Raw genomic sequence first — 15,670 nt, forward strand, 5'->3', positions numbered from 1 at the left:
TTCTTGAGCTGAGCTCTGCAAATGGCATATGTCTTCACTGCGGTGAGTCGACTGCTGCCATTCCCCCGTCGACTCTGCCTGCGCCTCTCGTGGCGGTGGAGTACAGGAGTTGATGGGAGAGCGCTTGGGAGTTGATTTATCGCATCTAGACTAGACGCGATAAATCAACCCCTGCTGGATGGATCGCTGCCCGCCGATCCGGCAGGTAGTGTAGACATACCCTCAGAAATGCTTTAGTCTTCGGGGCCTAATCCAAAGACCTATGAAGTCAATGGGAGTTTTTCCATTGACTTTAATAGGCTTTGGATAAGACCCTGTGAAGACAAAAAATGGAGGGTACAACTTACAACTGAGGGTTTTTGTTGTTGTTTCTTTGGATCTTTCTGATAAAAATAAACGCTACCCACCCACAGCTTCAGCTCCTTATTTGTTAGTTTCTTGTAGGCATCTTGCTAGATACACCCGTGGATAACACTTAGCACAATGGGGCCATGAGCCCTCATTGAGGCTTTTAGGGATTACCAAAATGCAAAAGAGTCTGTCCAGAGCAGAGATCTGCAGAAAGTAGGGTCTTACAGATCAGCTCAGAAAGGGTGATCCAGGCACCCAGGGCAGTGTAGAAGAGATAGACAAGGATGCCATCAAGGCTGAGGCTGGTATTGTTGTGGCAGCAGAAGGGGAACTTGTTAAGAGACAGGAATGGATAATTAATGACTATAAAAATGAATAATCTAAAAACCAACTGCAAGGGCAAGGCTGAAGACACTAGCAACAAAGAGGCACCCACATTAGAATCATTTCCAGTAACTTTGCCTGCTATGACATTTTAAACAAAATAAAGAAGGAGCAATAATATCTACCGGTAGTTCTTTCATAGCAGGTCTGCTATATTGTTAACAGGCAGTGGTTCTCTAGCAAGCCAATGAATGTGTTAATGATCAATGTAGTTCAAGTGTGTGTGTGTGTGTTTGTGTGTGTGTGTGTGTGTGTGAGAGAGAGAGAGAGAGAGAGAGAGAGATGTAAATAACTTTCCTGAGGTAACTCAGTTTCAGCAAGGAAGGAAAATGCCTGTAATAAGAATCTCTGACCAGCGAGGGTTATTATTAGGCCTGTGGTTAAAGAATTTGCAGAAAATCATCAGACTTCATAAAACTTGACTTTATGATTCATATCTAATAGCTGCTGAAGGAAAATCAGCTGGAATGAAAAAGCTCATAACCCAAAACAATAGACTATCTAACTCTGCTTTCCTGGTAGAGTATATTGGCCACTCATCAGCCAAAGACTCATAAACAATGATGTATAGTCAGGCATCTAGAGGACAGATCTGTTCCACAGAAGACCATATAATATTTCCCAGGCATCAACAAAATTCAGTTTACCTTAGGTGTAGCTCCAGCTGAGAATAAAGGAAATGAACAAATGCTCTCCTTGCCAGAATTTCTGCATGGCAGTCGTTGACCACACGCCCTTGATCGTTAATGTATTCTCCGTTTATACATTTGGTACCCGATGACAGCACAATAACCTGAGCCTGCCTGATGTCCAAGCCTGCAGAAAGGAAAACAAAAGAGTTGTAACTTGCCTGAGGGTTAGCGAGACATCGTAATTGTTAAAGTTCCTGCAGCCCCCATTTTGATGTGGCAGCTGAGACAGCCCTAATGGGATACTGATGAAAATGATTATATGGCTTTTGGAATATGCAGTACCCTCACATCTCAGCGCTATTAGAATAATACAGGCTCTATTTCAGTCTGCACTGCTAATTCCTGGATAAAAGCTTGCCACAAAGTTTACTTGTTAAATCAATAACTACATCATAGAAAAGCACATGCTGTAAGTAGGTAATAAAGATCTCCCGCAGTGCTGATAAATGGCTGGGGTTTTATGAGCTGCTGAAGACATTTTCTGATGGGAACACACACTCCCTATAATGTTAGCTTTCATCACTAGTGTACTGGAAGTGCTAAATAAAATGCAAGTAACACTTCTGGAGCTTCTCTTCTTTAAAAATCTCAGAGAACAAAGAGATCCTACTTTTTGTCTGGTTTCCTTCCCTACCCGCCCATGCACCTCTACATCAGTGCTTCCTATATTGAGACCCAGAGGGTTCTGAAATGGACTCTCTGCTCAGACTTAGATGGAACGTTGCTGGCTGGGACCTACTACAGTCTCCCTGGGCTCCTCTCAATATTAAAGGGAAGGAAGCTGTGGTCGCTTCTTTTTTATTCAAAATAGCCACAACCTGTAGATCTATGAGGTGAAATCCTGGCCCCATGGAAGTTGAAGGCAAAACTCCTGTTGACTTCAATGGAGCCAGGTTTCACTCCTAAAATGTTGTTCTCCAGGACAGGAGTGTTATTTTCCAGTACAGCCCTGGGAGAACAGTTTAAAAATGCATTGAACCAAAGCCCACTTAAGTGATTGCAGAGCACTTTACAGAACATGCCCCTTTTTGATTGACAGAGAAAACAAACCAACAAACAAATCTACCCCTAAAGAATGTGTTCTGGTCAAATGAGATACCACCAAGGCTTGATCAAGTATCCCAAGAACTTTAATCCATGTTTGACAGCTGCAAACAGTTATTATATATACACGCAGGGCACAGCAATCCAAAACATTAAGATTTAACAGAGTTGTGATTAAGACAGGGAGCCTCCGGTCAGATATATCCATGCTGTGAATGGAAACAGTCTTACCGCAGGCCAAGTGCTTCTGTCTTTGAAACACTTTGCTGGAGAATGCATACTGTTCTATAGGCACATTTGCTTTGTTCTCCTTTTTGTGACCTTCTTTAGGTGTGATAAGCTTTGAGATTCATCTTATATAGTCAGCTACTTAGTTGTATGCTGAAATCTATTGAGCAGTGAAACAAACAAGAAAATGCAATGATTTTCTGGATTAGAAGCATGCTGCTGAGGGACATGTTCTCCCATAAGATCCCTGGGTTGGATATGAGATAAGCAGCAGTAAGTTGCAGATAAGGTAAAAGAGGAAGGATTGTTTTGTGGTTAAAGCACAGGACTGGGACTCAGGAGATGACCTGGGTTGTAGTTTTGGCTCTGCCACAGACTTCCTGTATAAACTTTACTTCTTTGTTGCTCAGTTTCCCAGTTTGTAAAATGGCAAAACTACTTCCCAAGCTCCAAAGGGTGTTGGGAAGCTTAACTCACTGTGGTTTCTAAAGCACTCTGTGATCCTCAGATGGAAGGTGCTATAGACAATAACTGCAAAGTGCACATCATTGTGGAAGTTGATTTATCTGTATAGTGATTATTAATTAATATTATTATTGTAGTTTCGAGTCTAATGACAACGTGTTTGGAAATATAAGAGACAATTTTTTCACAAGCTAAAAGAGGGAGACACAAGGGAGATGTTGGAAAATGCAGTGAAGAGAAAGAACTAACAAATGTTTGAGTTTGTTTTTATTGTTATTGATAAAAAATTGATATGGAGATGTGGCTTCCATGCTACAAAAAGGGATATTTGCAGTCTGTACATTACAACTTCTTTGACCTCAACTCTCCAAATGGGGGCACTAATGTCACAGTTAAGGAATATAGGAATTGCCCTATTGTTTCAGACCCATGGTCCATCTAGTCCATTGTTCTGTCTCTGACTGTAGCCAGGCAATTTCCTTGAAATTCAAGTCTGCTCCTAACCACTCCCATGGAGCTCTATCTCTGCTCCCTTTTAGGGCAATGCTATCAGTTGCTTTTCTCGCTTTCTCCTGGCTTTCTGCTTCCTTTTACCTTCAGACACAAACAGCTCTACCAAACAATGCCCCAGTCCCTGTGTTTGCAATCAGTCTCAGGGAAACCTTTCTATTCTTCCTTTTTCTTGCTCAGGCCTTCGCATGCGATCCAGTCAAGGCTGGTGCAACCTGTTAGGCGACCTAGGCGGTTGCCTAGGGTACTAGCATTTGGGGGGGGGGCATTTTCTGCGGCGGCGACCGCGGCGGCCGGATCTTCGGCCGCCCGGTTGTCGTCGGCATTTAGGCGGAGGGAGCTGGGGCAGGGCTGCCTGCAGCAAGTAAGGGGGGGGGGGGGTGGCACGCAGGGGAACTCCCCCGCCCCAGCTCACCTCTGCTCCGCCTCCTCCCCTGAGCACCCCGCCCTGCTCTGCTTTTCTCCCTCCCAGGCTTGCAGTGCCAAACAGCTGATTGTGGGAGAAGTGGAGCAGCGACGCGTGCTCGGGGAGGAGGTGGAGCAGAGGTGAACTGGGGTGGGGAGCTGCCGCACGGCTCCCCGGGTGGTGGGGAGAGGGGGAGTGCCACGGGGGCGCACCTCAGGGCTGGGGGGGGAGGGCGCAAGGTGGAAGTTTCGCCTAAGGCACGAAACATCTGTGCACTGGCCCTGGATCCAGTGCCTTAGGCAGGGGCTTCTGTTCTTTTAGCTACCCTACTCCATAAAGGAGTTTAACTGCTTCTTCCATTTAGTCTGAATGAAAAGTGACTGGCGTGTCCATCAGCTTCTATGAGCTCTCTGATGAACATAGATCAGAGACACGCTCACTGGCCACCACCAACACCCTCCCACATAACAATACCTATCTCATAGAACTGGAAGGGACCCCAGAAGGTCATCAAGTCCAGCCCCCTGCCTTCACTAGCAGGACCAAGTACTGATTTTTGCCCCAGATCCTTAAGTGACCCCCTCAAGGATCAAACTCACAACCCTGGGTTTAGCAGACCAATGCTCAAACCACTGCGCTATCCCTCCCCCAGGCCACTATTGATATTAAGGAACCTTTCCCTTCTTGGGTGAATTAGATACTGCTCCCAAGTCTCCACAGATATGGACACACTTGTCCACTCGGTGTGGTGATATGCCTTCACAGACCCACACATATGCCCATGTTGCTGTCAGAAAGTAAACAAATATCAAGTATCACAAGTATCAAGGACATCAAGATGACTGTGGACCCCTCCTAGAGAAGCTGGCTTCCAAGATCCCACAAAATTGGCCTTGTGCATTGTTAGACATGTAGTGATCTTCCAACATGTCTTATTCCCAATGAGTGGAAATAGTACCCATGCTCCTCACTTATGTTGCAGCACTAAGACACCCAGAAAGACAGATGTACATGACTTATGCATTAGCACTGAAATAGCCACACGTCAGTGAGGAGCCAAATGGGGATAGAGCTCTGTGACCAATGTACCACTGCTGAACACCACGTGTGAGGGAATCCGGCATAATGAAAAATACTTTTGACAATCTGACAGGTGCCTGATGCATTCAGGAGCATGTATGCAAATGAATCCTTCTCTTGCATGCTTTATTATGTATATGTATAGAATCAGAAAGTCATTCTCTTTATATAGCCATGAACACAAGGTGAATTTGTTTACAAATACAATATGGGTTGCCCCTTGGTGAAGTCACACTTACATTCTAATGGAGGAAAGACTTGTCACATTATTATTCTGTGTAGTATTTTCAGCTGCTGAACCTAAATTTTTGGTGCCAATGATTGAGACGGGAGAGACACTTCTGTATAGTTTAACCAATATTTGTTGATTTTGCAGAATAGTTAGCTTGAGCCTTGTAGCTAAAATTTTTAGTAAGCAATCAACATTAATTATTAATTGTTATTTACCACCTCTGCATTTGTTCTCGCTTAAATAATACTTGGCATTTCTATAGCGCCTTCTACCTTATAATCTCAAAGTGCTTTCTAAATGTTCATTAATCTAACCCCCAAACATGCAGCAGAACAAAGGGATGTTATTATCCCCATTTTACATATAGGAAAACAGAGGCACTGAGTGTGGTGGAATCCTCAGCTAGCACATCACTGGCTATTTGCCACCACCCCCTGACAGTAGCAGCACAGAGAATGGGTGGGGATTGAAAAGTGGCGGAGCTGATGTGTGGCACAATCTGACGATCCCATGCTGGTGTAATAGCTCTGTAAGGTTCCCTTAGAGCAGGGGTTCTCAAATTTCATTGCACCGGGACTCCTTTCTGACAACAAAAATTACTACATGATCCCAGCGTGGGGATCCACTTGAGCCCCACCACCCTGGACAGGGGGGCCAAAGGAAACCCAAGGGCTTCAGCCCCAGGCAGGGAGCCTATAACCTGGGCCCCATCACCCAGGGCTGAAGCACTGAGGCTTTGGCTTTGGCCCCGGGTGGTGAGGCTCGGGCTTCGGTCCTGAGCCCCTGCAAGTCTAAGCCAGCCCTGGAGACCCTATTAAAATGGAGTCATGAATCACTTTGGGGTCCCAACCCACAGTTTGATAACCGCTGCCTTAGAGGGTAGCCTCAGGCTCTATCCTGCCCCCCCCCGCCAATCACTCCTATGAATGTTTGTGGGAAACCAACCAAAAAGGGTATCAAATATTTTCATAATGAATCTGTGATATTTATTCAAATGACTGTTCCACAAACATTTTCATTAGCATTATTTCTTCAGCTCTGCTTTATTTCTACTTCTCTCAGCTCTGAGAGATGCACACACAGAGCTCTCTGGACAGGAAGATATAGCTCTTGAAAAGAATACACATCTTTGCTGATGGGAACCAAGCTAAGAGAACATCCTCAATTAAAAAACAAGCATGTACACTTTTAGCGGTTGTACACCTAGACCAGGTCCAGATTAAAGATGCCAACCATTGCTAACCCTACAGTCAGATCATTTGAAAAATAAGATGAAATGAACTCCTATGTTATGACCTTGACTCCTGACCCATCAACTGTCAGAGTTCTTCAAGCATTTCTTCCCTTCACAGCCTGGCATGAAATAATGTTTGAGAAGACATTAGGGCAAAAGTAACTAGTGAGCAATTTATAAGAGGCGCCGACACTTAGGTTTCTATTATTTGCCTAAACGCTCCTAATAGTTTTCAATTTAAAAAGGAAATGGAGCAGGGGAAAGGAAATAGGGGAGCTGTGTCAGCATGTGGACTGAAAAATGGATTCAACTCTTTTCACAACGGCTGCTGGGTGAAGAGAGAAAGAATTTGCCAAATGTTTGAGTCAAAATATTATGTGCAAAAATTAGTGGGTAAATTATTGGTCAAATATATTTGCAAATGACTCCCCCAGCTCGAGCACAGGCCCAGCCTAGTAAGGCGATGAGTGGTGCCAGAAACCCACAACTTCAATGGACGCTGTGGTCAGAACTTGGGAGGATCAGGCCATGAGTAAGATCCTGGCCTTGATGGTGTCAATGGGAATTTTGTCTTTGACTTCAGTGAGGCCAGGATTCCACCCCTTATGTGAGTACAATGAACTTCTAACCAGAAAGGGCTCCCTTCTTTTCAGTCACTGTGAAAATTCCTGTTGGATGCCCTAGGCGCGGGATCAGGCCCAGTTTCTCTGAAAGACCCAACCCAGACAGAAGGCCAGCCGACCAACCCAGAGCCCAGGGGGTTTGAGTCTGACATGGAATCATAGGGTAGAAGAGACATCAGGAGATCATCTAGTCCAATCCCCTGCTCAAAGCAGGACCAACACCAACTAAATCATCCCAGTGACAGCTTTGTCAAGCTGGACCTTAAAAACCTCTATGGATGGAGATTCCACCACCTCCCAAGGTAACCCATTCCAGGGCTTCACCACCCTCCTAGTGAAATAGTGTTTCCAACCTTGACTTCCCCCACTGCAACTTGAGACCATTGCTTCTTGTTCTGTCATCTGCCACCAGAGAGAACAGTCTAGTTTAATCCTCTTTGGAACCCCCCCTTTCAGGTATTTTTTTTTCTTTAATATGGAGATATACCTATCTCATAGAACTGGAAGGGACCCCGAAAGGTCATCGAGTCCAGCCCCCTGCCTTCACTAGCAGAACCAAGTACTGATTTTGCCCCAGATCCCTAAGTGGTCCCCTCAAGGACTGAACTCACAATCCTGGGTTTAGCAGGCCAATGCTCAAACCACTGAGCTATCCCTCCTCCCCCCCACAATTGAATGCTGCTGTCAAATCCCCCCTCACTCTTCTCTTCTGCAGACTAAATAACCCCAGTTCCCTCAGCCTCTCCTCGTAAGTCATGTGCCCTGGCCCCCTAATCATTTTAGTTGCCCTCCGCTGGACTCTTTCCAATTTGTCCACATCCTTTCTGTAGTGGGGGGACCAAAACTGGATGCAATACTCCAGGTGTGGCCTCACGGGTGCCAAATAGAGGGGAATAATCACTTCCCTTGATCTGCTGGCAATGCTCCTACTAATGCAGCCCAATATGCCATTGGCCTTCTTGGCAACAAGGGCACACTGCTGACTCCAACTCTTCCCCCTGAACATGAGCTGCTCCCTCCTGCCCCTGGGGCCATCTCTCTCCTCCTGCCTGGGGTTGGTGCAGTGGCAGCTGCATGTGCCAGTGGCTGCAGGTCTTGCTCCTGCCGTCCACCTCTCCATGCTGCATGTGCTGTGGAGTTAGAGGCTCTGCTACTCTGCTCCTCAGCAGGTACGCACACTCCGGACCACAGCATACAGCGCATATGCTGATCCCACAGGCAGGTGGAGAGATGGCCTCCTCACCTAAGCCCAAGAGGGTCTGTTTGTTTTCCCACCTGACCTGACCTGGACCCAACACTTCTAGTTGGGTCCCGTCAGGTTCGACTCGGGTCGCAGGGCTCTGGGTTCTGACACATACATTCTTTGGACTTCACACAGCATGCATTGAAGTCAATGGGAAAACTCCCCCTGATTCCAATAGAGCTGGATTAAGTCCTTATTTACAGATTCTTTATGTGATGGCTGCTTTTTTGGCCAACACAGCAGGGACTGAAGTGGGGACCTCCAGAGCTACAAACATGAGCTACAATAGCTTGTGCTAAAGGACCAATTCTCTGTAACAGACTTCCATGTCAGCAGATCAGGCACAGAAGGTGAACTATAACAGATACTCACCAGTGGGTTATACTTATACGCTGTACCAGGGTGGCAGGATCAGGTGCCTGAATTACTTGGGTTAGTCAGGGCAGTTTTCCTTTTCAATTGTACCTTAAAAGCAATCTTTTCTGTGTGGTTTATGACTAATTTTCTCTGTAAAGCATTTTGCTATTTTGTGCATCAAGTACAGTATAAAAGACTAGGCATTTTTATGTTATATTGTATGCTAAGAGGCCAGGAGTCTATTGACTAATTTATACCTTGTCAAGTGAGATCTTACCTTGCAAGGAATTTCTTCCAAGCAGAGTGTGTGTGTGCTATATCATTTATAGATACACTAAATGCCAGCTCCATTCTTTTAATCTTCCCTCATGCTGTAAATCAATTCGTCCAGTCCCTAAATCATGTCTTTCCCTTCTCTGAATTCTCTCCAATTTGTCGATAAATTATGTTAATTTGAGGATTTTATTCAACCTGTTCTGATTTTCCCATCTTTCCCCAGTGCTCTGCTCACCAGCTTGGGCCTGCACGGCAGCATTATAAAAGTTTCTCCACCCTTTTCTTCCCACTTTGATAAACAGGTTCCATGCTGGAAGTATTACTATGTATGAGAAAATCAGAAACAAGCACCTCAGAGAAAAACACTGAGGTAGGGCATGGGCTTTTTACTAAAGCCTGATATCAATCAATGAAATCTTACAAGTTATAATAAACCAGGTTGTATCCATGGAGAGAAAATAGATTTCCCCACAGGATCTTTATTGTGTATACATATGCAAAATATACATGCTATAAGTGTAATGGGTCGATTTTCTCACACAAAAATACTCCATTAAATAATACAACTTTCTGCTTATATAGTGCCTTCCATCTGAAGATCTCAGTGGCTTTTATGAACATAAATTAAGCCCCATAGCACCCCTGTGAGATTGGTGAGGGATATACCAGGGTCTCTTTAACCATCATTGAAATGCAGCTACCTCTTTGAAGTTGAGCTCAGCAATCCTTTAACAGTGTAAGGAAACACTGTACAAAAGTTTAGGAAGTGAAGAAGAATAATTGTATCCTATTGAAACTACAGAGGGGTTTAGAAGCCAGAAAATAATTACCTCAGGTGGAATAGGGCAATTACACTGCAGTTAGTAAACCTATTCTTAAATCAAAGGGTGTAGGACCTCAGTTTTCTCTGTCCTTCAATAGACAGAGGGCGTCAACAGGAGGGCTTTGGCTTCTTCAACCATGGGAAGCTGCACTGGAAAGAAAGTCTTTTGGGAAGAAATGGGGTCCACCTGACCAAGAAGGGGCAAAGCATCTTCATTCACCAATTTGCCAACCTAGTGAGGAGGGCTTTAAACTAGGTTCGCTGGGGGCAGATGACAAAAACCCACAGGTAAGTATAAAAATAGTGACTTTAACATTGGGAATCTGATCAACATTTTAAATGTCTATACACAAATGCAAGGAGAACTGGAAGTATTGGTACATAAGCTAAACTGTGATTTAATTGGCATCACAGAGACTTGTGGGATAAGGCTCATGACTGGAATAATGGTATAGAGGTGTATATAGCTTGTTCAGAAAGGACAGGCAGGGAAAAAGGGAAGAGGGGTTGCGTTATACATAAAAGATATATACACTTATTCGGAGGTCCAGAAGGAGGTGGGAGGCAGACCTGTTGAGAGTCTCTGTGTTATGTCATGGTGGGAGGTCTACTATAGACCACCAAATCACGAAGAGAAGGTGGATGAGGCATTTCTAAAACAAACAATAGAAATATCCAAAACACAGGACCTGGGAGTAATTGGGGAACTTTCGAAACCCAGGCATCTGTTGGGAAAGTAATATGTCAAAACACAAAATTTCCAGTAAGTTCTTGGAGTGTATTGGTGACAACTTTTTGTTCCGGAAAGTGGAGGAAGTAACCAGGGAGTCAGCCATTTTACACTTGATTCTGACCAACAGAGAGGAATTGGTAGCGAAACTGAAGGTGAAAGGCAATCTGGGTGACAGTGATCATGAAATGAGAGATTTCATGATTCTAAGGAAAGGAAGGAATGAGAGCAGCAGAATAAGGATAATGGATTTCAAAAAAATACACTTTAACAAACTCAGAGAACTGGCAGGTAAGGTTCCAGGGTAAGAAAAATCTAAGGGAAAAAGGAGTTCAGGAGAGCTGGCAGTTCCTCAAGGAGACAATATTAAAGGCACAACTGCAAACTATTCCGGTTCAAAGGAAGGGAAGAATAGCAAGAGGTCAATATGGCTCCATCAGGAGCTCCTTAATGACCTGAAAATCAAAAGGAATCCTACAAGAAAAAGGAAACATGGTCAAATTGATAAGGTGGAGTACAAAAGAACAGCATAAGTATTTAGGAACAAAATCAGAAAGGCTAAGACACAAAATGAGTTACACCTGGTAAGGGACACAAAAGGCAATAAAAAGAGATTCTTTAAATACATTAGGAGCAAGAGAAAGCCAAAGAAAAGTGTGGGTCCTCTACTTAGCGGGGAAGGAGCGCTAATCATTGATAACATCAAAAAAGCTGAGGTGCTTAATGCTTATTTTGCTTCAGTCTTCACTAAAAAGGTTAATGATAACCAGATACTTGACACAATTAGTATTAACAACCAGAGGGAAGGAATGCAAGCCAAAATAGGGAAAGAACAAGTTAAAGAATATTTAGATAAGTTAGACGTATTGAAGTTGGCAGGGCCTGATGAAATTCATCATAAGGCACTTAGAAACTAGCTGAAGCAATCTCAGAGCCATTAGCAATTTCTTTGAGAACTCTTGGAGGACAGGAGAGGTCCCAGAAGACTGGAGAAGAGCAAACATACTACCTATCTTTGAAAAGAGGAACAAGGGGGACCCAGGGAATTATAGACCATTCAGCCTAACTTCAATACCTGGAAAAATACTGGAGCAAATTATTAAACAATCAGTTTGTAAGCACCTGGAGGATAATAGGGTTATAACGAATAGTTGGCATGGATTTGTCAAGAACAAATCATGCCAAACAAACTTCTTTTCCTTATGTGATAGGGTTACTGACCCAGTGGATGAGGGAAGCAGTAAATATGACATACCTTAATTTTAGTAAGGTTTTTGACACCGTTCCACATGATGTTCTCATAAGCAAACTAGGAAAATATGGTCTAGATTAAACTATGATAAGGTGGGTGCACAACAGATTTAAAGACCATACTCAAAGAGTAGTTATCATTGGTTTGCTGTCAAATTGGAAGGATGTATCTCGTGGGGTCCTGCAGAGGCCAGTATTATTCAATATTTTCATTAAAGACTTGGATAATGGAATAGAGAGTATGCCCATAAAATTTGCAGATGACATCAAGCTGGGAGGGGTTGCAAGCACTTTGGAGGACAGGTTTAAAATTCTAAAGGACCTTGACAAATTGGATAGTTGGTCTGAATTCAACAAGATGAAATGTAATAAAGACAAGTGTAAAGTACTTCATTTAGGAAAGAAAAATCAAATGTACAACTACAAAATGGGCAAGAATTGTCTAGATGGTAGTACTGCTGAAAAGGATCTGGAGATTACAGTTAGGGGTCTACTTAAATCACAGAGAAATCACACAGAAATCACTGTGGGTTAGTCACAGCGTAAATAGAAATTTTAATGGATGTGTTCATACCATGCCACCCTTACTTCTGCGCTGCTGCTGCTGCTGGTGCTGCCTGGCCAGCAGATGCCACTCCCCAGCCACCTAACTCTGAATGCAGAATGGAGAGTGGCGGCTGCTGGTCAAGCACCCAGATTTGAAGGCAGCGCCACCGCCAGCAGCAGCAGAAAAGTAAGGCTGACATGGTATGGTATTGCCATGCTTACTTCTGCGTTGCTGCTGGAGGTGGGGCTGCCTTCAGAGCCGGGTGCCTGGTCAGTAGCCACTGCTGTCTGGCCACCCAGTACTGAAGGCAGAGCATAAGTAAGAGTGGCAATACCACGACTCCCCTACAATAGGCTTACCATGCCTTTTTGGGTCAGGAGCCCCAGTCTGAGAAACGCTGTGTAATGTAATGTAAAAGTACACAAAAGACCAGATCATAGTGAATAATCCCAACTCTACATATAAAATGTGGGGTCTAATTTAGCTGTTACCACTCAAGAAAGAGATCTTGGAGTCACTGTGGATAGTTCTCTGAAAACATCCACTCAATGTGCAGTGGCAGTCAAAAAAGTGAACAGAATGTTGGGAATCATTAAGAAAGGGGGTGTTGGATGTCAGACACAGGAGGTAATTGTCCCACTCTACTTGGCAGTGTTGAGGCCCCAACTGGAGAGCTGTGTCCAATTCTGGGCACCAAAAATTTGGAAAGATGTGGACAAACTCGAAAGAGTCCAGAGGAGATCAACAAAAATGATCAAGATTTAGTGAACCTGACCTATGAGGAAAGGTTAAAAAAATGGGCATCGTTTAGTCTTGAGAAAAAAAGACTGAGGGGGAACCTGATAAGTCTTCCACTATGTTAAGGGCTGTTATAAAGAGGACTGTAACAATTGTTCTCCATGTCCACTGAAGGTAAGACAAAAAGTAATAGGCTTAATCTGCAGCAAGGAAGATTTAGGTTAGATATTAGGAAAAACTTTCTAACTATAAAGGAAGTGACGCTCTGGAAAAGGCGCTTAAGAGAGGTTGTGGAGTCCCCATCATTGGAAGCTTTTAAAAACAAGTTGGACAAACACCTGTCAGGAATGGTCTAGGTTTACTTGGTTCTGCCACAGTGCCAGGGGCTGGACTTGATGACTTCTTGAGGTCCCTTCCAGCTCTACATTTCTATGATTCCATGACAGTGCAGTACTACCATTAATCCAACATCAATATCCAATATGCCACTCCCTGAATTACTAACATAACTTCTTACAGCACCTTGGTGTTCTTTAGAGCTCTCCCACCCAAATACTGACCTGGCCTTCTTCTGTTCAGCTTGGGAGAAGGGATGGAATGTCATTCTAAAGGAGAATGTCTGCAGGTTTTATAATGTGCTGTGCTCTGTACTGTCAACCCCAAGTGTTCAAAAATCATGAGCCAGAACCTAAACATCATGAGACTGGCTTAAAAATCATGAGATTTTTTAAAATAATAATAAACGTGGGATCTTTTTATTTGCCTTCTGGTGTTCGAGCCTTTAGGCTTCATGATTTCCAGCCTTTTTCCACAACCATTATGGCGAGAAACTTACTTTAAAAAAAATGAAGGCGGAGACCCTAGGACTTCAGGAACTGGGCCAATATGTAAAACATCAAATACCATGAGACGTGCGATAAAATCGTGAGAGTTGGCCACACTGCCTCCTTACACATATCTCACAACACACAGCAGTTACAACAACAGAAATGTTACAGTAGGATGTCGACAGAGCAGGTGGAGACAGTAAACAAGGAGAGATGCAAGGATTTGGTCAGAGTATGAGTCAGATGTGGGGAACTGATTGACAACTTAGAGTCTACAGGCAGCATAGTTTATGAGTTATGCTTTAAAAAAATTACTACAATAAATGTAAGGTATGTCTATACACAGCTGCCAGGGACAACTCCACCAGTAAAAGCAATGAGCCAGGTCCTCGGCTAGTCTAAATCAGCATAGCTCGAATGACTTCAGTAGCACTACACTGATTTACGCCTGCTGAAGGTCTGGTGCACTGTTGTCACGTAGGGGGTAGCTACCTTCCACAATGAAGAATTTGGGGCCCAGAAAACAACAGCTAAAAAGAAAACTCAAAGTCACAAGGTGTAATTGGGTGCAACAGTCAACAGATCTTGCAATCAAGGTAGTTGCAGCCTATCAAATCTGCACTATTCCAGATCTGAGTTAGATCCCCTGTGTGTATTAGGGAAAGGCAGTGCCTGCTTGTCAGTGATCTGTGTAATATTCAATTGACTAAATTCAGACTGAGGTCAACTGAGTTGCATCTACTCACACTAATTCTGAATTGAGCTCTCTATCTGGATGCCTAATATTTTGCACCCATAATAAAGAAAAGTTACTGTGTAAGCATGCACTTCACTGCACATTTTAGGACCTACTAGCAAGAAAGAAATCTATCTTCCTTTTCAACATGACACTGTAAAGACTGTATTAGGAACTTGTTCGTCTTGAATTTAAAAAAAATCAGACAAATCAGGCTTGATTAATTAAGAAAAAAATCCACCTCTTTTATTAGGTTGGAGACAACTGACACAAACTACTATTCACTAAAACGCAAAGCCAGGAATAATGATAGTGTAAAGTCAGCCCTCGTGAATAATTCATAGGGTACAATTTCATGTTATTTTAAATGGTGCTGCTTCTCTTGCTGATAAGCAATAATTTTGTGTTCTTTCTTTGCTTTTTTTCACAAATCAATCAAAAGGATTCTTTATTGTTTAATGTATTTGGAATCATTTCTGAAACAGCTTAATAGAGCTGTGATCACACACTGATTTATTTTTCATTCTCTATCCACTGTGGAATAGGATGAGGGTTCCATTTCTGGCTTGTTTTTAGGAAATGAATTTTTTTTGAAGCTACTGACGTAGCATCCGACAAATCCTGCATTCCTTTGCGTTATGTTGTTCCTTAGCAACCATATATTATCAGTCAGAATGACCTTAACTTTATAATAAGAGAACATCTAGACAAGAAAGGACAAAATGCTGTATGTCCTCCATGGGACAGCACACCAGGGTCTGATCCTGCAATCTGAACCACACCAGCAAGCCATGTGCCTACTCAGAGTTCCACTGAAGTCATGGAGGCTTTGCACAGACAGAGGGATCTACCCACACAGGGCAGATTGAAAGACTGGGGGTCTGTCTGTGTAT

General features: G+C 43.5%; 1 protein-coding gene across 3 annotated transcripts in view; it reads right to left on the reverse strand.

Annotated features, from left to right (window-relative positions):
- ADARB2 (adenosine deaminase RNA specific B2 (inactive)) overlaps positions 1 to 15,670 on the reverse strand; it is a 419,147-nt gene that overhangs the window by 63,064 nt on the left and 340,413 nt on the right. For all 3 annotated transcript variants that reach the window (XM_065582837.1, XM_065582836.1, XM_065582835.1), the window contains one exon: positions 1,383 to 1,551. In XM_065582837.1, the coding sequence (XP_065438909.1) occupies positions 1,383 to 1,551 (169 nt within the window). The remainder of the gene's footprint in view (positions 1 to 1,382; positions 1,552 to 15,670) is intronic.

This window comes from Chrysemys picta, chromosome 2, assembly GCF_011386835.1.
Source record: "Chrysemys picta bellii isolate R12L10 chromosome 2, ASM1138683v2, whole genome shotgun sequence".
NCBI classification, from domain to species: domain Eukaryota; kingdom Metazoa; phylum Chordata; order Testudines; family Emydidae; genus Chrysemys; species Chrysemys picta.